The sequence below is a fragment of the Bos taurus genome, chromosome 4 (genome assembly GCF_002263795.3).
Source record: "Bos taurus isolate L1 Dominette 01449 registration number 42190680 breed Hereford chromosome 4, ARS-UCD2.0, whole genome shotgun sequence".
Taxonomy (NCBI): Eukaryota; Metazoa; Chordata; class Mammalia; order Artiodactyla; family Bovidae; genus Bos; species Bos taurus.
Window position 1 is genome coordinate 101,100,547 of NC_037331.1, and position 21,846 is coordinate 101,122,392.

General features: G+C 40.4%; 1 protein-coding gene across 2 annotated transcripts in view; it reads right to left on the reverse strand.

The window, feature by feature from the left end:
- The window catches only part of DGKI (diacylglycerol kinase iota), a 514,234-nt gene that overhangs the window by 46,574 nt on the left and 445,814 nt on the right, over window positions 1-21,846 (reverse strand). For both annotated transcript variants that reach the window (XM_010804593.4, XM_024991169.2), the window contains exon 28: window positions 18,559-18,584. In XM_010804593.4, coding sequence (XP_010802895.2) covers window positions 18,559-18,584 — 26 coding nt within the window. The remainder of the gene's footprint in view (window positions 1-18,558; window positions 18,585-21,846) is intronic.

Genomic DNA, 21,846 nt, shown 5'->3' on the forward strand with positions numbered 1-21,846 from the left:
AGCCTGGTGTGCTGCAGTCCATGGGGCTGCAAAGAGTTGGACACGACTGAGCGACTGTACAATAACAACCACACAAGGTGTGCTCTCATTAATCATCGAATGTGAGAGAAGACTGCGCCTCCTCTTTCTCTTCTCCAGTCAGGCAAACACTCATAGATCTTGAGTCTTAAATTCCTCGTATTCTGCCTACTGGTGTCTCCTCCACTGCTGAAATAGAGCGTGTGGGGTACAGAGCACACATCTCACATATTCCATTATCACGTCTTCTTCGTTGGGATGAACCCATCGGTGGTTAATGTAAAGGCCATTCAATGCTACAGTGGTCTAAGACTCAGATACCACCTGTGCCAAATTCCTTTCAGCTTGTGCAACCATAGATGGAGACATAAATAGGTTTTGTGTCTCTCTAATGACAGAGTTAATCCTCAAATTCAATTAGCCCCTGCTAACTGAATGCATGAATGTATATGGGTTCTTTCCATCTGCTGCAGCAATCTTTCTGAAGCTGCTATTAGCATGGAAGATGTCTCCTGTTTGCAGAAAAAACAAACAGCCTCCCCGCCCCGCCCCCCAACTCATCCAACATTCCCTTCTGGCAGAGAATGTGCACCTTGCTGCCAGAGCACCAGGATGTGCTCTGTTCACAGTCACTTCCATTTCTCTTACAGATCACTGGAATTAGCCATAAACCTGAAGGAACCAGATGTCTCTCCCAAACATCTCATTTATTTATCTCTTGTTGTGAAACTGTTTTCCGGTTATTTTTCGTCTTTAAGCTCCATCTCTGCAATTAAGCCATAAGCACAGAGATGGTGTTTTTAGTTTTTTCCCTCTTTGCTTTATCCATATGCCACCTCTTAATGAAAATTCTCTAGTACAGGAAATATATGTAATGCGTACTAGCCACTTGGTCTGGTGATTCACCTAGCCAGGTGAATCATTTCAACACTCTTCAAACTGTGGGTCAAGGGAGATGTTCTAAGGAATAGAATAAAACCTATTTTACTGCCCCTGCTACACATGGCAGTTGATTTTGGAGCTGAAAATATTTCCATAGCTTTTAAAATTATATCATGGTGCTTACCAGATGCAGTGAAACAGCATTATAAAAGTATCTCAATAAACCAGAAATGTTTACAAATGGGTCAAATCAGAGCCTTTAAGCCTTGTGTTCATTACTCAATTGTGTCTGACTCTTTGTGACCCCGTGAACTGTAGCCTGTCAAGCTCCTCTGTCCATGGGATTCTCCAGGCAAGAATACTGGAGTGGGCTGCCATGCCCTTCTCCAGGGCTTAGTTCCTTGTTAAAACAAATGTCACACATTAATTAATTTGCTTTGGGTACTGGGTTAGAGAAAAGTTCACAGGTTAAAGGGCCAACTGGGTTCATACTCTTTCAGAGTCACAATATGTTACTTTCCACCAACTGTGAAAATATGCAGTGACAGTTACTGGGGGCCAGAGAAGTTCTTGAAAATTCCTTCTTGACAGTCTGTAGAGCTCAAAATTAATGTTTTTTCTAGTGATGACAGATTAATGTCATTTTCGTATGAAGTGGGTCAACACACTTTTTTCTTTGTAGTGCCCTCTTCGAAAGTAATATCCAATTATTCCCATAAAACTAGAAAAATATAAATTCATCTTTAGTATCAAGATTATAGAATTATTTATTTTTGTTCAATAAATATTAAGCCTCCATCCACAGTGAGGATTTTTCCTATTAGTCACGGGTTTTAATCTGATTACAACTGACTGAATTCATGAACCCTAAATAATCGTAGTATACAATAACACTCTTTCTCCTTATCATGTGGATAAAGTCATACATATTAAAATACTTAGTGCATGGCAAACTGCTTTAGGAATGTCAGAGATTAAAAAGGAAGTTCTAGTATTTTCCAAAAGTTGTTCATCCCTAGAATGCTGAGATAATTTAATTTAGACGGACAAACTTTGTTGATTTTTTTCTTTCCTGGCATTTGGATGATGAAGCATCATCCTGAGAGGGCCGGAGAAATAGAACTAAGAAATAAGGTCCCTGTTAGCCTCACAGATGAGAGGAAGGTGCCCAGGAGAAGACAGGCTGCTGGCCACAGTCCTGACAACTTTTCCTAAGGATCTTGGGTGACAGCATGGGGGCTGGGGCTTCATTCTTTCCCTTATTGTCAGGCTGGCTTCCTCCTGTGACGGGTCTCCTTAAACTCACGCGATGTATTTTAGCAGTGTCCTTCATGACGTCTAAAAGGAACTTAGGTTGGAAAAGTGTGCTCATATATCATTCACTGATAGCCACAAGCAGATCTGACGGGGCTTGAAAGTGACGGATGGTTATTGGTTTTAACCAAACATCAAGACTGTGTGGGAAGTGGCATTTAAGGCCAGGATCCAAGAACAAATGATTGTGCTCTTGAGCTCAAACTGATGAGAGGTCTACAGGTCATCCAGTCACTGGGATGTCCGTTGAGTTCCTTGTCATCATCCAGCAGCATGCTGACCACTCTGTCAGATGAAGACCTTTGTGACTGAGAGGAAGACTGTGTTTAGCCCCAACACCCCTCTCTGGAACAAAATAAAGCCAAGGAGGAGTTGACACAGCAAAAGTCACTTTCAGGGACACAGATCAGTGAAATGCACTTCTAACAGAAGTGTACCATTACAGTATAGAATCCACCTGCAATGCAGGAGCCAAAGGAGACATGAGTTTGATCCCTGGGTCGGGAGAATCCCCTAAAGGAGGAAATGGCAACCCACTCCAATATTCTTGCCTGGAGAATCCCAAGGACAGAGAAGCCTGGCGGGCTACAGTCCATAGGGTCACAAAGAATCAGAAACGACACTATTTTTCTAAAAGATAAAACTTTTAGAGTCTGTCCTTACTTGTAAAAGTGAAGACAGACAAGAAGATTTATACCTGGAATTAGGTTATAATAAAAACACGAATTTTGACTCCTCCCATATCAGCATGTGGGCTTCCCAGGTGGCTCAGTGGTAAAGAATCCACCTGCCAATGCAGAAGACATGGCTTCGATCCCTGGGTTGGGAAGATCTCCCAGGTCCCCTGGAAGTGGCAACTCACTCTAGTATTCTTGCCTGGAAAATCCCATGGGGACTGTGGGCTACAGTTCATGGAGTTGTAAAGAGTCAGACATGACTAAGCACGCACACACACACACATATCTGTCATATGCTGATATGCATATGTGGACAGCTGTGAATTGGAAGCATAGAAAAATCAAACATTTTGTTTCAAAGGAATGAAAAATAAGCTTTAACTTTCACTTAAGTATTATGCTAAGTTGATGAAGCAAGATCACACCTTAGAGGCAAGAGTAATAAAGTTCTTGGTTAGTTCTAATGCTTGCTCTACGGGTAAGATACAAAATAGAATAGGCTTTAGTGTATGAGTTGAACTTAATGATCTTTATTAAAGAGCAGATTTTACTGTTCAGCTTCTAAGAAAGGAAATGAAAATTAAACCTTCATCCTTCTAGGGATTCATATATTCTAAAGACAGAGAGCTAAGAGTAACTATAAAGGGACATGTACACTGACACAGACATAGGGAGCCCTGCTTGCTAAAGTAGCATGATGTATGGAACAATTTCCTAGGGAATTTGTTAGAAATTGTTTCAAAAGGGGAGATTTGCACTGGCAAAAAATGATGGGAGGAAAGTTTTATTTAGAGAAGACACACTGGCATAGAGGCAAGGAGGGCAAAGCGAAAAGCAGTTTCACCTGATAAAGAAGGAAAGCTGAGGGACCTCCCTGGCGGTCCAGTGGTTAAGATGCTGTACCTTCAGTGCAAGGGGCACGGGTTCGATCCCTAGTTGCGAACTAAGAACCCACATGCTGTGCAGCAAGGCCAAGGGGGGGAAAAAAAAAAAGAGAGCTAAAATGGGGGCAGGGAGCAATGAATCATAAATAGAGGGCGCTTCCAACATGCAGAGAGCAATGTGAGGTCAAAGACTTTTTTTAAAAAAATGTCAATGAAAATCACTCAGCAATTCCATTTTCCAAATATAACCTTGGCCATGACCATCATTCTTTTCCTTGAAGATAAAAAGAGCTTAAATATAGACAAGAGGGAAAAAAGGAAAGGTCACTGGGAAATCAATACCAGAAGAAGAATGTCTGTGAATGGGTCATGTTTTCTGAGAACGAGAAGCCCTCAGGGTTAGTTGAGGAGGATACAAGGACCAAAGAGACACCTGGTCAGACAAACAGAGCAAACTGCTGCTGACACAGTATGGCTGAAATGCCGTTTTTGTTACCTTATAAAACAGCACTCTGATTTTTCCGCAGTGGCTGAAAAAACTGCCTTCACTTCCTGGAGTGGAAAGAGGGGATGGGAATGTCACCAGGCTAAGCACAACTGAGTGGATTCTGGCTGATTACAAGCCCCCTTTTCAATAAGCAATGAGGCTTTGCTTTGTCAGGAGAGAAGCTGGAAGCTGCATAATTAAATAGTAATGTATGTTGCTACTGTGATAAAAAAAAAAAAGCTACAGTGTGAAAGCTGCCTGCAGCCTTTATGCACTTTCAAAGTTCCTGTCTTTTTGGAAGATGGGTGCATGGTGAGGTATGGAAATAGCAGAGCTGTTTGTCACCCAGGCAGAAGTAACAGACTGGCACTCAGTTGCAGGAATCCACATGCTAACAGGGCATACGAGTCTCCAAAATACCCTTCCAAAATGGAAGATGACATTATTAGTTTTGCCTCATGTGCTTCATTGTCCAATATCCTTTTCTAGCTCAGAGGTCTGAATCTATAGAACAGAAGGGGTCTCCGGTGTCAGCCAGCTTGGCCAGCTCAGTGAAGAGACCAAGGCGTGAAAGCGTTGCTCTGCCCAGGGTCCCCAGCCTGTGAAGGGTGGTGCCTGGACCTTCTCATGCTAAGACCAAGGCTCTTGGTCTTTGCCTGATACCACCATCCGTGCTCGCCTGACCACTGCCCAGAAAGATACAGTCTTTCTCTGTCTGTTGGGCTTCCTAAAGGAGTTGTTTAGTTCCTGTAAATTTATAAAACAGGCTTAAATAAAGTCATAACCTCATGCAAATAGAATCCAGCAGGTTTACTCATTTTGGTTATTTGACCTTGATTGTTTCTTTTGTTCTCTGTTGCATTTTTACTCTCTTGCTGTGTCCCTTTCTTTTGTTAATACTTGCAAGCACACTATGCACTAGGCATAGAGTGAAATGCTTTCCCTACATTATCTGATTTGATCCTCATGGGAAGTTGACAGTAATATGTAGTATTATGGCTATCAACCTCATCTGAAGGATGAAGAAAGTGAGGCTGGCTGAGGCTGCAATCTGCACAAGGGCACACAGCTAGCGTGTTATAGAGCCAGGCTGACAAGGAAGCCTTTCCTCCCCCTTATTCGGCTGTACAGACTGTCAGATGGCGCTATGGTGATGAACCCAGGTCCTCTCTTCCCACCATTCCCCTGGTCAGCCATGGGGGATGCAGGTTTCGTTGTCTCCATGCCCCATACTTTTCTGGCTCTGATGAGTGAAGGTGCAGAAAACAGAGCTGCAGAGCTGGTGAAAGGAAATGCAGAGGTGATTAACCTCTCACAGGTATTGTGTAGAGTTGTGATGACTGGAAGAAGGGATGATGCATGAAGCTAAGAAAGTCATCCCCTAAAATTCAGAGCATCCAAAATGGACCCAGAAAAAGAGGCTGATATAGAAGGCTGGCAAAGAGAGGAAGCATTCAGTTGATTTCATTATGTTGCTAAAGAAGAGCTGGACTGATGATGATTTTCCTAGCTCTATGCAGGAGAGCACTGGCCTAAGAAGCTATAATGGGCATTGTGGGCAGACAGAAACACACACTGGAAAACTGCTTCTAGATTCTGGAACGTACAGGTTGAAGTAACACATCCAGAACTAACTTCCAGGAGCCAACTGAAAGAAAGGGCAATGCATTCTAATATTTTGCAACTAGTACTTGTGATGAGAGGCTTAGTCTAAGATCATGATTTAAGGATACCAGTCACCAATAGCACTATCTCAATTCTTTGCAAGAAAAAGCCATCAAAATAGAAAATAAGTTTTAGCTAGAATAAATTGGGGGCTCTCCAGTGGCTCAGCAGTAAAGAATCTGCCTGCAATGCAGGAGACCCAGGTTTGATCCCTGGGTCAAGAAGATCCCCTGGAGAAGTAAATGGCAACCCACTCCAGTGTTCTTGCCTGGAGAATCCCAAGGACAAAGGGGCCTTTCCGACTCCATGGGGTCGGAAAGAGGTGGACACGACTGAAGTGACTGAGCATGCACACATGCAGAGAGCAGATTGGGTGAAAAGTTTTCACTGGCTTTTAGGGTTTCTAGTCAAGTAGAGGGAGAAGGCAATGGCAAGCCACTCCAGTACTCTTGCCTAGAAAATCCCATGGATGGAGGAGCCTGGTGGGCTGCATTCCACGGGGTCACTACGAGTCAGTTGCCACTGAGCGACTTCACTTTCACTTTTCACTTTCAGGCAATGGAGAAGGAAATGGCAACTCACTCCAGTGTTCTTGCCTGGAGAATCCCAGGGACAGCAGAGCCTGGTGGGCTGCTGTCTATGGGGTCGCACAGAGTCGGATACGACTGAAGGGACTTAACAGCAGCAACAGCAGCAGTCAAGTAGAACACAGGCAAACAGTGTGACAATAACCATGATCCTTATATAAGGACTGTACTATTATTAATACTATCATAGCTGCCAATGTACCTGCTACCCCCTAGGTTAAATAGGTACCACTATAAACCAGATAAAATCATTGTATAGAGTAAAAAGCTTAAACAAACAGTTTGAACTTTAGTTCAAAAAGCAAGCACAGTTCACTTCTTCATTTCTCACTTTCTTCTTAAATACTTACCTGTAGAACAGGGGATGTATCTGTAGGAATGAAACCTATGATTGCTTCCCTCGTTGCTGGAAGATCCATGACACAGCTGTGTTTGATGACCTCTTCCCACCCATCCACTTAAAAGCAAACCAGGAGGTTAGCTTTCCTCCCTTCCTAGCTCTCTCCTTTTTTTCTGTTACTTTCTCATTTTGCAATGTTTTTAAATCCTTTAACTTAAATATTCTCTGAGGCCAAAGGCAATCTAAACTGAAGCTGTACATAAATCTTAGTAAAGAATGCTCCCCACTCAACACACACAGACATCTATAATTAGTCTTCAAGAGATAATTAGATAATGATCACCAGCAAAGTCTTCCAAAGAACCCAGAAGGCTCAAAGGATTATAGAGTTACAGTCAATAGTCAGATTTAATAAGGGGGAGTGAGAGAGAACAGTAGGGTCAGGGAAGAAGTAAAGTAATATAACCTGATTTCAGAAAGCCCAGGGTAAGGGTTTGTTTTGTTTTGTTTGTTGGTTCTGATTTGTTTTTGCTTTTAATCAGCAGTGATTGTCTGTTTTCCTAGGAAATGTGAAAGAAGACAAGCCAAGGAAAAGCGTGCTGCCATTTCTGATCCCTTCCTTTCACAGAGCCTGGGGAGCACCCAGTGAGACCACCATTAAAGGCCATCTTTTCAGCACAGTAGTAATGAATTTCTTTGGAAAAGGACCAGCACTAACCTATCTTCTACAAGAGGGAACAATGTTAATGAGGCTACAATGGAACTCAAAGATGTGTACTGAAGGGTTTGTTTGCCAACATCACATACTGCAGCAAATGTAACAGTGAGACTTGTACAGAGAGAATCAACTCTGTGCCAGGGCACAGCACAGAATGGGGCAACATCTCTATTCATTGAGTGTAGAGTTAAATAGGAAAGGCAGCACCGCCCATGGGGAGAAAAACTGGAATCCACTCAAAAAAACCAGTGAATAGGGAAGGAGAAATCATGGGCATTTGAGCTGTCAGAAAAATTCATCATTGTTTGTCCTTAGAATTGACGGAGGTGGTTCCAAAACACCGAATTAATGAGCACAGAGGAGGGACTGGAATGAAGGACAAGGAAGGTGGTCTGCCAGAGAGATAGTAGGAGGGCACAGCAGCCGCACGGATGTGTGAGTACGAGGGAGATGGGATCTGGAGATGGGCCACAAGCAGGGGGTAGAAGTAATTCATTAAGGCAACAGAAGCAAAACCAGGATGGAGAAGAACCTCGAGAGCCAGCGCTAAAAAGTTTGAATCCAAATAAAAAGCCAATAGAGGCTTCCATATCACAAAGTGAACTGGGGCAAATGGACACACACACACACACACACACACGCATGCATGCAGAGCAAAAACAAAACATTCTAACCACTTTGTACTAGCTAGCCCAAGGTCACTGCAAAGCAGCATACTGCAATGGCCAATGATAAAAATTCTTCCCAGTAAGGCAGTTAAAGGTCAGTAGATGTTTCCATCTGTACCATTGGCTATGTTTACTCATTACATTTTACTAATAAATAGCTTGTAGAATATAAAAGAGAAGAATATCTAACTTTCTTAATACACTCTCTGTACTGGTCATAAAATACTGGGTTGTTTAAAAAGTTTGTTCGGGTTTTTTGGCAAGATGTTATAAAAAAAAACCTGAATGAACTTTTTGGCCGACCCAATAACGGTCTTTATATGTGATATTTCCTTAAGGAAATAGCTACTTTTCAAGAATTCTACCTCTTTAAAGAGTGAGTGCTACTGACAGGAAATTAGATACCTGTTTTTTTGATTGTGGAAGTGTGAAGGTGAAATAAGCAGACAAGAATATAGCTTTAAATTGTTCTTCTCTGTTAAGGGAACTGTTCACTGATATGAGAAGAAAAAAATAAAACCTCTTTGTTAATGATCAGCTCCAACCCAATAATTTTGAGGTCTCTTTTCAGCCAAAAGAATCAAGATTTCCTATTACACTAGCTCAAAACTTAGCCATGCTATTGAGAGATTGTATAGATGGGCTAAATGTGGGATCTGGATGTAAAGTATCTGAGTTTAAATCCTAGTTTTAAGCCTTACCACCTACACATGTGACCTTGGACAAGTCACCTAATAGGTCTGTGCCTTACTTTCCTCATCAGTAAAATGGGAATAATAGTAGTACTATGATTGTACTGAAAATTAAACACACATAAAACATTTAGGGCAGTTTGTTCAGTATATAATAGTTTGGTGTGATCTTATAGTTATTTAATATCTCTAAACCTCAACAGAAAGTCTCTTAAACCAGTGGTCCCCAACTAGTTTGGCACCAGAGACTGGTTTCAGAAGACACTTTTTCCATATACGGGAAGGGGGTAGTTTGGGGATGATTAAAGGGCACTATATTTACTGTGTACTTTAATTCTATTATTACTACATCAGTTCCACCTCAGATCATCAGGCATTATATCCCAGAGGTTGGGGAGACCTGCCTTAAGCCACTGCCTAGAACTTATTAATTTTTAATAAGTACTAACCTTTATTTTCTAGTTTTAACCACACATATTATGGCAAGTAATTTCAAAGAAGTAGTTGAAATTATTTTTGCTAAAACATAAGGACCAAAACCATTAATCCCTCTAAACTTAGTTTCTCAAAACTCAATTATTCTTTTTAATTTCAGAAGATAACATATGTTTTAAAATATAACTCTTAAGGTTTGGAACTATTATTTGAATAAAAATGAATACAGGTTTCTTTTTCAGATAACAAGAGGAATGAGATACTTTCTTAACATTTTAAGCCAAAATGCTGGATTAAAAAAAAAAAATCAGGAAATGTGGAAAGATGCTTGTAATACTTGCAGCAGACTTTTTGAATATTCCCAAATCTCCACATATACAGAGACAGAGAAACTAGAAGAACCAAAAACACACGGTGAAATTTAAGACAAAGTAACCAGATATCCTTACAAACCTCAAGATTATGAGTGGCTGGAGAGAAGACACTGACAAGTCAAGTGACCTGCATTCTATCAACATCTGTGCAGGGAAGCAATGGGGCAGCTGATGGACCTGAGAACAGGAAGCCTCACAACAGCCAAGTGATCATGGAATAGGATAGTGGGCCAAGCTGAGCACAGATGCAGAAACAGTCAGAAGCTTTCCCTACCTGGAACCTGCCCATGTAGACCCCCAAATAAAACTGTGCCCCCAAAGAAAAAAAGCTGTGCAAATGAATAAAAAGTAAAGACGACAAAGGACTTAGCAAGAAACTTGGTATTGTATGGGACTAAACACAAAATCAAAGAACACCTTTATATGAATCTACTGACATCATCTGAATAAGATGCTCTTTGAATTAATATCTCTGTGTTTCCTATGCATTCTAAACAAGAACCAAACAAGCATCCCTACATACAAACGCAAGAATGGAGAATTTAATTTATATTAGTCGAGTCTGGTAGTTTTCTCTGGCAACTGGAAAAGCTCGCAGAAGGAGTTAAAGAACTCTTATGCATAAAGGACCAAGGAAATGAGCGTCTCACCTAGAACAATCTAAAGTGAACATGAACATGAATTAGTAAAAATGAACACGAAGGTAACTCTTAACTTATCTGGGATTCATTCCAGAGAAACAAAGAGATGACAAAACAGGGAAGGAGGGTAAGACACACGTAGGCTAGCATAAAAATGTCTAGCATGCGTCTAAATGGAATTCCAGAAGGTGCTACGTAAGAGAAGGCATTCAGGTAATGCTTGTACGTAAATGTCTGAGTCAGGGGGTGAAAAAGTAGAAAAAGAATAAAAACAAGACAACTGATTAGAGGAAAGGAAGCTATAAACATAAGACACTAATGAAACAGAAGACAAATATATAATACAGAGGACCAATAAAGGTAAAAAGTAGTTTCTTAAAAAGCCAGGAACATAAACAGATCTCTAAGCCCCGGTGTGCTTCATACACATACGAGAAGCAGGCACAAACAACATTAAACGTGAAAAGGCAGCTGTAACCTCAGGTCTCATAGAAATGACACAGGTAATAAGATAGTATTTAAAAATTTATGCCAACATGAAAAATAACTTTAATAAAATGGATGAACTTCTTAAATATAGTTATCAATATTGATTTAATAAGAAACAGAAAATCTATTTCTGTAAACATTAAAAAATAGAAATCTGTCATTGAAATTTATTCCCACAATGGGAATGCCAGCCCCAGACAATTTTGCTAAGAGGATGTTTCAAGATATAACAGAAATAGATAGCTCAAGTGTTACACAAAGTCTTCCAGATATTAGGAAATGAGGGGACAGTTTCCAAATCATTTGATAAAGCTTGGAATACCATACAACAAAAAAGAAAAATCAAAGACCAATCACACTGATGAACATGGATGTAAAAATTCTAAATAGAATATTAGTAAGCTGAACCCAGCAATATACAAAGGAGATATATGTAATAACCAACTTGAGTTCATCTCACGCACATAATAGGTTTTCTATTATAAAATCAATTGATGAAGTGTACCACAGTAAAAGACTAAATGAGAAAAAGCATATTATCATCTCAAAAGATGAAAAAAATCAATAAAATTTAGTATTTGTTGAATTTAACAAATTTGAATGAAGGGTGAAATCCTTAATAGTCTCTCCACAAAGCAACCATACCGGCAGCACCACGACCACCTCAGCGACCTTCACAAGCAGTGCTGACTTGTGGATGGCACTGACTTGGAGATCAGGAAAAGGCAATGATGCTGACTGACTACCTCTATGTCTATTCGATACTGTACCAAGGGTTCTAATCAGCACAGAAGGAATGAGAAAAACATACCGAGCGTAACGGTTGGAAAGGATGAACCAAAATTCTTAGTACTTGTAGATAATATTGCCTATAGAATTTTTTCCTTACAAAAGGTCCCTATGAGTATAAATATTAGCAGGAATCTTGAGTTGAGATTTTGAAACAAGACTCTAAGGCAATTGCCTTTTAGTATGCCAACAATAATCACTTGAAAATACAATTTTAAAAATATAAAATATCGCTAAAAATGTTAAGTACTTAGGAATATATTTAACAAAATATGGTCAAAACTTTCATGAAACAAATTATAAAGCTCTGTTGACAGGCACTTTAAAAGGTTAATTAGTCTTAAAAAATTAAATACAGAGATGTGGTTGAGATGCAAAGACTCATTATCATAAAAATATCAGTCCTCTTAATACGGAGGTATAGATTCATGCAATTGCCATGAGAATTGCAACAAAAAACTTGGTAACTTGATTCTAAAATTTATATGAAAAAAAATAAAATTTATATGAAGAAGCAAAAATCCATGTGTATCAAGACACCCTGGATGAAGAACAAATTTAAGGTAACTCCTAGATAATCAAGATTTCCATCGAATTTAGAACTTTTAAAACATGTGAAAAAACTGGCTGGAAACTCAACATTCAAAAAACTAAGATCATGGCATCCGGTCTCATCACTTCATGGCAAACAGAAGGAGAAAAAGCAGAAGCAGTGACAGATTTTATTTTCTTGGGCTCCAAAATCACTGCGATGGTGACTGCAGCCATGAAATTACAAGATGCTTGTTCCTTGAAAGGAAAGTTATGACAAAACTAGACAGAGTATTAGAAAGCTGAGACATCATTGTGCTGACAAAGGTCCATCTAGTCAAAGTTATGGTTTTTCCAGTAGTCATGTATGGATGTGAGAGCTGGAAAATAAAGAAGGCTAAGCATCGAAGGACTGATGCTTTTGAACTGTGGTGCTGGAGAAGACTCTTGAGAGTCCCTTGGATAGCAAGGAGATCAAACCAGTCAATCCTAAAGGAAATAAACCCTGAATGTTCATTGGAAGGACTGATGCTGAAACTGAAGCTCCAACACTTTGGCCACCTGATGTGAAAAGCCAACTCACTGGAGAAGATCCTGATGCTGGGAAAGACTGAAGGCAAAAGGAGAATGGGGGTTACAGAGGATGAGACGGTTAGATAGTATAGCCAACTCAATGTGCATGAATTTTAATGAAATGTGAGAGATAACGGAGGACAGAGGAACCTAGTGTGCTGCAGTCCACGTGGTCACAAAGAATCAGACATGACATAGTGACTGAGTAACAACAAACCTATGCCATCCCTATGTTTAAACCACAGAGACATTCTTGCAAATGGACACCAGGAGGAGTTATAAAAAAGAATGTTCATAACAGTATTGTTTATAAAAAGAACAAAACCAAACAAAAACACCCTAGAGTCCACCTAAACATTAATCAAAATTTGGACATGTAAACTGTTCTATATTCATACAGTAGAACTATATATCAACATGATAGCTGCTCATCAACAGGATGAATCAGAGAAACACTATTGTGAAACAAAAGATACAAATCATAGAAGAGTTTGCAAAAGAATTCAACTTATAAAAGTGCAAAATAAGCAAAACTATATATATACACAAACATATATGTGGAATACATATATAATATACATATACATATATATTCATATGTGGAATATTCATATGTGTAATAAAATGATAGATAACAAGGAAGTTCTTAACAAAAAAGCAGAACAGTAGTCATCCCATAGGAGAGGGAAGATAATGTATAATAAAGGCAAACACAAAGCTTCCAGATTGCTACAAATATTTTACTGTTTAGGCTGGGGGCTGAGTACTGAGCACCTTGGCTATAATTTAAACCAAGCCAATAAATTTTATATATTTTTATGAGTATTTCTATTTCAGCAAAATCTATGTACATGGATATATTTATACTAGAGAGAAAAATGAACGTATGGTATTCGAGCCAGAGACAGGCCCTGATGTATTGAGCTGTGGGTCAGTCCACTCTGTGTTTCCCTGCACGACCCACTGCAAACTAAAACTGCCTCAAGCATTTCAGTGGCTCATCCTTGGGCACTTACACGAGTGACTGTGGATGTTACCATTTTTATTTCAGGATAACCCCTCCTCCCATTCTTGTTCACTGTGTTACTGTTGCAACAGCAGAAGTACCATGTAGTGTGAGGACCATTTTTACCAACAACAGGTCTAGCGGGTGGCATAGGAGAGGGACACCTGTTTCAGATATGCCGGGGGAATCAAGATTACTTGGCACTGCCGCTCCAGAGAGTCCATGGATGTCCTTAACTTTGTAAGTGAACAGACACTGGTTGGAAGCTGACCCTCGGTTGCTGCCTGGGTGTAGATAGCAGCAGCACAGAGGCGATCTGAGTAGCCTGAAAAGCAAGAGGTTAAGACGACAGGGCAAAATCTGAGAGCTCAGAGAAGCAGAGGCAGCCTGGGCACTGGAGGTGGCTCCAGGGGCAATTTAAATGATGAAGTGATAGGCACGAAATGCAGTGGAAACTTGGAGGACAGGGCAATCCATCATCACCAAGCTTATCTTCTGACAAAGACTAGGACTCGGCTTCCAGCTGTAACATTTAAATGTAATGTTCCCCCTGGGACTCAGCATGGCAGGCTTCCCTGAAGCTTCAGTTTCACTCAGTTAACTAATTATGAGAGAATGTGACATTGGTATTTACTTTTTCTACAGGGACAAATCATTCCCAGCAGGAGGGAGAAGTTGTTGTTTTTGGTCTGTTTTGGTTTGTCATTAAAAAGAAATTACTCACACAGTAGTAAATAAACTCTTGTTAGAGGGAAATGTTTTTCTTTCTACAATTCGATCAATTCACCTGAATGGTGACACTCATTTCTTTTGTTCTCTGGGGACATAGTGAGCAAATGAACAAGAGCTGAGTGTTTAGACTAGGTGTGAAAATTAACACCACCACCAACTTGTGTAAGAGCTCTTGAGTTTCCTCCCCTAAAAACTGAGAACACATTTACTGTGTCCTGTGATTTGTTACAGATGAAATGAAATGACATAACTGAAACACTTTAGCAGAGTGTTTCTGCCTAAGAAGCACTCAATAGATTTCAGCCTTTATTCTTAACAACTCTGATATTCTGGTGCAATTGGTTCTACACTTCATTTATGCCTTAAATCATCAATTCCTCATATATACTGATCCTGCATCTAATCAAACACTGGCCCTTTACTTTATCACTGCAAGCTAAATTGTGTATTTTTTTTTTTACTCCTCCTCACCTAGACAAAAAAATTTTCCAATGAAATTTAATATTTAATGATAATGTTGAAAGAAACATTTCTCACACGCCCTCTCATTTCCAGCACATCTTTTAACTTGTCAAAGGCAGGGCATAATGCTGAGCGAACATCATAGTAAACACATATTTCCCCATCCACCGTGGACAACAACAGCGTTATGTTAGGGCTGCTTTTCGCAAATGGGAAAGTGATTTCACAGACAATTTCACAACTGAACTCACAACAATCCCATGAGGAAGGCAGGCAAGGTAGATACGAACAGCCTCGCTTTATGGCCGAGGAAACTGAAACCAAGAAGGAAAATGACAAAGCCACGCTAACCAAAGCACATTTTCTGTAAAATGGTGATAATCTGAGGGGACTGAGAAGGTCAGGGCTACCGGACTCTGGAAAACGAGATTTTCTCAAGAACAAAGTCCGTTTTGGGGATGCCCAAAGGGACCAGTCAGAGTGAGGGACCGGATCACTGCGGAAAGCAAATGAAATAGAAAAGCAAGAGGCACTGAGCTTTCTACTCTGATTTCATGATTGCCGATGTGCCTTGACTTTTCTACCCATAACTTTGAGAAAGCAAAATTACTAGTTCTTACTTCTCTTCCAAGTATATTGCAGTGTTATTATTATATACAAACACAGCTTGATGACATGATACATAAGGTTTTATGCAAACCACAGCAAACATGAACACTTTAAAATGTATAAACATAAGAAAACACATTTTAAGTACTAGTAGAAAATCTTGGTGATAAAGGAAAAGAATATTCTTCCATGGATACATGGGCCAGAAGATGAAAATCAGATGAGATTAGTTACATCATCATTGTAAGTTTATGTTACGTATTTGAATCACTTTTGGAAGTTGCAGAATCAAATTAAGAGGCATGCCATGTAATAAATGTTTTGAAGCCATGCTGCTGCTAAGTCACTTCAGTCGTGTCTGACTTTGTGCGACCCATAGATGGCAGCCCACCAGGCTCCCCCATCCCCGGGATTCTCAAGGCAAGAACACTGGAGTGGGTTGCCATTTCCTTCTCCAATGCATGAAAGTGAAAAGTGAAAGTGAAGTCGCTCAGTCGTGTGCGACTCCCAGCGACCCCATGGACTGTAGCCCACCAGGCTCCTCCATCCATGGGATTCTCCAGGCAAGAGCATTGGAGTGGGGTGCCACTGCCTTCTCCATGGATGGAAAAACCCTAAGTTTGGATAATGTTCCTTTAACTGATCACATACACCCATTTTCAAAATAATCGATTCTGAAGTGCTGTTAATACTGAACAAGACTTCCTGGTAGTCATCACCTTTCAGGACTCCCCAGGATACGGGCAGTGCTCACTGATAGCTCATAATCCTTAAGAATTCCCAGTGGACTATGGACTATAGAAATGGAATTCTAAAGTCTCACTCCCTTTTATTCTGGAATAGGGAATAAGTTCTTATACAGAGAAGAAGGCGAATGCAAACAAAGTTCATTACAGTAAACCCCAGTTCAAAATAAATACTGAACATAAGTTTCTGGTTTATCATATGAACCTGAAATCCAAGGGCTCCTAAATATGCAATTTAAAAAACCCAGTCATACCAACACTGATGGACAAAATAGCATACAACAGTAGGTCATCATTAGATGGTCGATACTTGACTTGATAGGCCTGAACATAACTGCCCTATGATTTTTCATAAAACACGACATAACTTTATTCCAATGTAGAGAAAGACATTATGATATGGCAGCAGAACAGGTCTGCTTAAAAACTGCCCCCTCTCTCATCAGTTTATTCAATTAATAAACATCTTTTGAATGTTTGCTGTTTGTTGGGATCTTTATCAAAGAACTCACAGTCTAGCGGGGAAGACAGGTAAATCAAGCATCAAATTTTTAAGTCAAATTCTAGAATGAAGAAAAATGTGCATTGCATTTTTAAGCAGGGTAGAAGGCTCTCATGGAGGATGGATGATTGACAAGGATAAACTCTCTTTGACAAAAAGGAGGAGGGACCTCGGTCAGAACAGTCTGGATAAAAGTGGGAAACATTATAAATATGGTGAGTTTCAGAAACTATACATAGCCCCTCATGGCTAGAGCACAGAGAGAAGGGAAAAGATGCCCAGAGAAACAACAACCAGGAGAGGAAGACAGAGTCCATCATTTAGGACTTTCTAGTTCAGGTTTAAGTTCAGCAGTGGAAAGAAGAATACAACTGTTGGTCTAGTGAAAAGGTTTCACCCCACAGGCTACGGGAGTCGATTTTTGCCATAATCAGTTTTGGTGATAGGCAGTTACAAAGTGAAATAAAAGAAGGAATTCTAGAGGAATGGCTATCAGTTAGAAGGCACTTTTAAAGGTCCAAGTAAGACAGAGAGAGGCCCTAAACAAAAGGAATGGGAATGAAAAAGAAAACAGAGAAAAAAGTAGTATAAATAATAGGGTTGGCAGAATTTAGTGACCAGGTAGGAAATAGAGGGTGAAGAGGAAAACTTAAAACATGTCTTTCATTTTTTTTACTTGATTGCCTAAATAAATCATGGTGCCTTAGCTGAATAGGAAGAGCATGAAGGAGAACATCCATGGTACTCTTACAGTCCTAGCTTATCCCTCTTTTATAAGATGAACTGCATTTTGTTTTGTATAGCAGCAGGTATGTGGCATTCCACTAACTCCATCCCCCAAAAAATCCTTGAGGGAGAAAGCTGTGTGTCACGCATCATCCTGTCCCTGCACATAGCCCCGCACAGCATACCTGTATAACATGATCATATAACTGACCCACTGTAAACACTTAAACATTTTTGACCGACTGATTGAATACACACAAAACTTCAAAGCTTAGCTGAGACAAAACTATACACATTTTCCTTTGAATAAGACAGTTGTCTCTTAAAATGTAAATAACTCATCTTAACTGTGTGACAACTCAGACAACTACCACTCAGCCTCATATCAGACTCATAACATCCTCCACACATCTCAGTGTCCCATTTGGAAGGGACTTTGGGAAATATGTACTACAACCCCCATTTTAAAGGTGAAATCTGTGACTCAGAGAAGTCACACGACTAGCCCAAAGTCACAAAAAGTACAGTTAACCCTTGAACAACATGAGTTTGACCTGCCCAGGTCCACTTGTGTGAGGAATTATTTTCAATAGTAAAAACTACGGCACTACAGGAATCACAGCTGGTTGAATTCAAGAAAATGGAGAGATCACAGATATGAAGGGTCAACTCTAAGTCACACACAGATTTCTGACTGTGTGGAGGACTGGTGCTCCTAATCCCCACATGGGTCAAGGGTTAACTATATCCAGAGATGGGACAGAAATCAGAATACATTAAACTTTACAATATTTGTCAAACAAATAAGTTGTAACAGATCTGAAGATAGTACAAGATACCAAATTCAGCTAGGGTGAATTAAGCTTTTAAAAGCATTTCATAATTGGCACTTAAAAAACACAAGACAAACATCTTAAATACATTTTCTTAAATGATTCTGCTGACAATGAAATGCAAGAACCACAGCTCAACTTTCACCTTTGAATTAGTATAAGTAAGACAGATTCTTACCGTGATCTTCTGAAGAGACTGGTGACCTAAAATGAGACAATAAGCATGATAAATCTTTTGCAAGTGATACTGATAATTCTAAGTACAATGATCAAGAATAATCTTGTCGAAATTACACCATGAAAATTCAGTTAAACAGAAATTCAATACAGTAGATGGTATAATTAATGTGTTGGTTGTATGGTATATTCCAGTGAGTAACTCCCAAAGCTTACCTGGATTAGTTAAGTGGTAGATCTTTTACTAAAAGAGTCTATTAGTGGGACTTCCCTGCTGGTTTGGTGGTTAAGAATCCGCCTGGTAATGCAGTAGACATGAGTTTGATTCCTGATCTGGGGAGATCCCACATGCCACAGAGCAACTGAGCCTGCGCACTGCAACTACTGAGCCTGCCTGCCTAGAGCCTGTGTTCTGTAACAAAGGAAGCCACCCCGACGAGAAGCCCATGAACCGCAACTAGAGAAAGTCCTCGCGCATCAGTGAAGACCCAGAGCAGCCAAACATGTATAAACAAATAACATTCAAAAAACAGTCTGTTGGCATGGTGATGTAAGACTGAAACAAACTTAGTTAAACTGTCTGGATTTATCACACACAAAAAAAGAACTCACAGAAATGTGATGATGGACAAAATCCTTGCCATGCCACTAGTGCCCAAGGCCAGCTCTCCAGAGAAAATGCCAGGGAGGTAAATAAGCCCTAGATTAAGTGTCTATCGGTAAAAAGAAATCTACTTGGACAATAAAAAATGAAACCAAAGTAAAAAGCAATGATGTTCCCTAAGCATTATTGGTTTTTGCTTCCACTGTTCATGGAATTTAGTGTTTGAGTGATATGACATAGACACTTTATAAGTTGGCTTTGTGTTTCTAAACCTATCAGAATCAGGATTAGACAATAGGGCAACCGCTGGGGTCCCACAGAATTTTCACAAATCGGTGACTTTTACCTATCATTTGAGGCTCAGGTTTAATTACGACATTAAGATACCAATGGATGGGACTTCCCTGGTGATCCAGTGATTAAGACTCCTTGATTCCAATGCAGGGGGTGTGGGTACCAACTCTGGTCAGGGAACTAAGACCCCACATGCCACAGGGTATGGCCAAAAAACAAAAATAAAGTGACATTAAAGAGAAGAAAGATGCCAAAAGATACCAGTGGATAATGCATCAACCCCTTTCACAATGAAAACCTTTTCTTTCTCAGCTGACTACATATTAAGTTAATTGGGGCAATACAGACACAACCTTGTGGATGAATTCCCCTCAAGCTTGAAAGATACTGTCTTGACTACCAACTCATGCTTTACTTGGGAGAAAGAGATGTATAATACCATCTTCAGAGGTGTTGGAAGTTTGAAGCGAGAGGCAAGAAACCAGGAGGGAGGGGTCCTCTCTAAACGATGGGCCCGCTGGGGCCCATAGCAGGGAGATGACCAAAGGCTAATGCATGAGTTTGGTAATAAGCTACCAAACTTAAATAACTAATATTTATATGTAGTCATAATACAACTAAACCTAGACAGCATACTAAAAAGCAGAAACATCACTTTGCCAACAGAGGTCTATACAGTCAAAGCTATGGTTTTTCCAGGAGTCATGTACAGATGTGAGAGTTGGACCATAAAGAAAACTGAGCATTGAAGAACTGTGGTGTTTTCGAACCGTGGTGCCACAGAAGACTCTGGAGAGTCCTTTAGACAGCAAGGAGATCAAACCAGTCAATCATAAAGAAAATCAACCCTAAATATTCATTGTAAGGTTGATGATAAAGCTCCAATACTTTGGCCACTTGATGCGAAGAGCCAACTCATTGGAAAAGACTCTGATGCTGGTAAAGATTGAGGGCAAGAGGAGAAAGGGGTGAAGGGGGATGAGATGGTTGGATGGCATCACGGACTCAGTGGACATGAGTTTGAGCAAGCTCCGGGAGATAGTGAAAGACAGGGAAGCTTGGCGTGCTGCAGTCCATGGAGTTGCAAAGCATCAGACACCACTTAGCAACTGAACAACAACAACAATATAATGTTTATGAGACAGGATGCAAACATTGAGGCAAGGATGATTCAATTGGGACATAGTGGTTGAAGGACAATTTTAGCTACTTTGGGATGCCCAATACCATTTTACTTTATCTACTGATCAGAAATATTTTTGTCCATTATGTGAACAAGCAGTACAGTAATACAGACATAGGAGTAATGGTGAGACAGCCTTAACTTTCACTGGGTGGTGAAGTGTGAAATTAGTTCAACCTCAGCGGTCTCTTTAAGTAGACACTTGCATGTGAAGACTACAGAGGGTCCCAAGATCTGGTGGAGAGTAAGTAGGCATCTGGGAGGCAGACACAGGGAGGGCCCCTGACACCACCCTAAATCATCTCTGTGGCATCTGCTTGAGAAATGCCACTGGGACTCCCAGGTGGAGCTGACCTGTCCTCTCCCTAAGGGCCACTGTTTCATACTTTCACACACCAGCCTTCTCACTAAGCTGTGGTGGCGGTGGTGGTTTAGTTGCTAAGTCGTGTCCAACTCTTTGCAACCCCAATGACTGCAGCCCACCAGGCTCCTCTGTCCATGAGATTTCCCAGGCAAGAATACTGGAGTGGGGTGCAATTTCCTTTCCCAGGAAGGAGATCCCTTCTTCCTGACCCAGGGATCGAATCTGCCTCTCCTGCTTGGCAGGCAGATTCTTTACCATTGAGCCACCAGGGAAGCCCCACTAGGCTGTGAGCTCCTTGGAAACTAGGACCATGTCTTATTTAGAACACAGAGGATCCCTGATTAAAAGGTATGAAATGGCATTAATTTCAGCACCATACACTAGAGTTTGGACTCAGACACATTCTGGAACTCCTCAAAAATCACATCACCTTCAAACTACCTTCTAGTCTGCCAGCTCCTAGGTCAGCTAGGAAGGAAGGATCCAGGGAGTGATCTGAAGCTTCACATTAGTGACGATGTGGGCACTCTCCAGGCTCCACCCCACCCCAGACATGCCCACCATCCAATAAAGGACCAGAGGGGCCTGAACAAAGGAGCAGCAGGACTGACATGTACACACTGCTATATTTAAAACATAACCAACAAGGGCCTACTGTATAGCACAGGGGACTCTGCTCAATACTCTGTTCCAACCTAAATGGGAAAGAAATTTGAAAAAGAACTGACATATGTGTATGTACATCAATCACTTTTGCTGCACTCCTGAAACTAACACAACATCATTAATCAACACCACTACTGCACAAAATAAAAATTAAAAAGGAAAAAAGAAACTGGAGAAT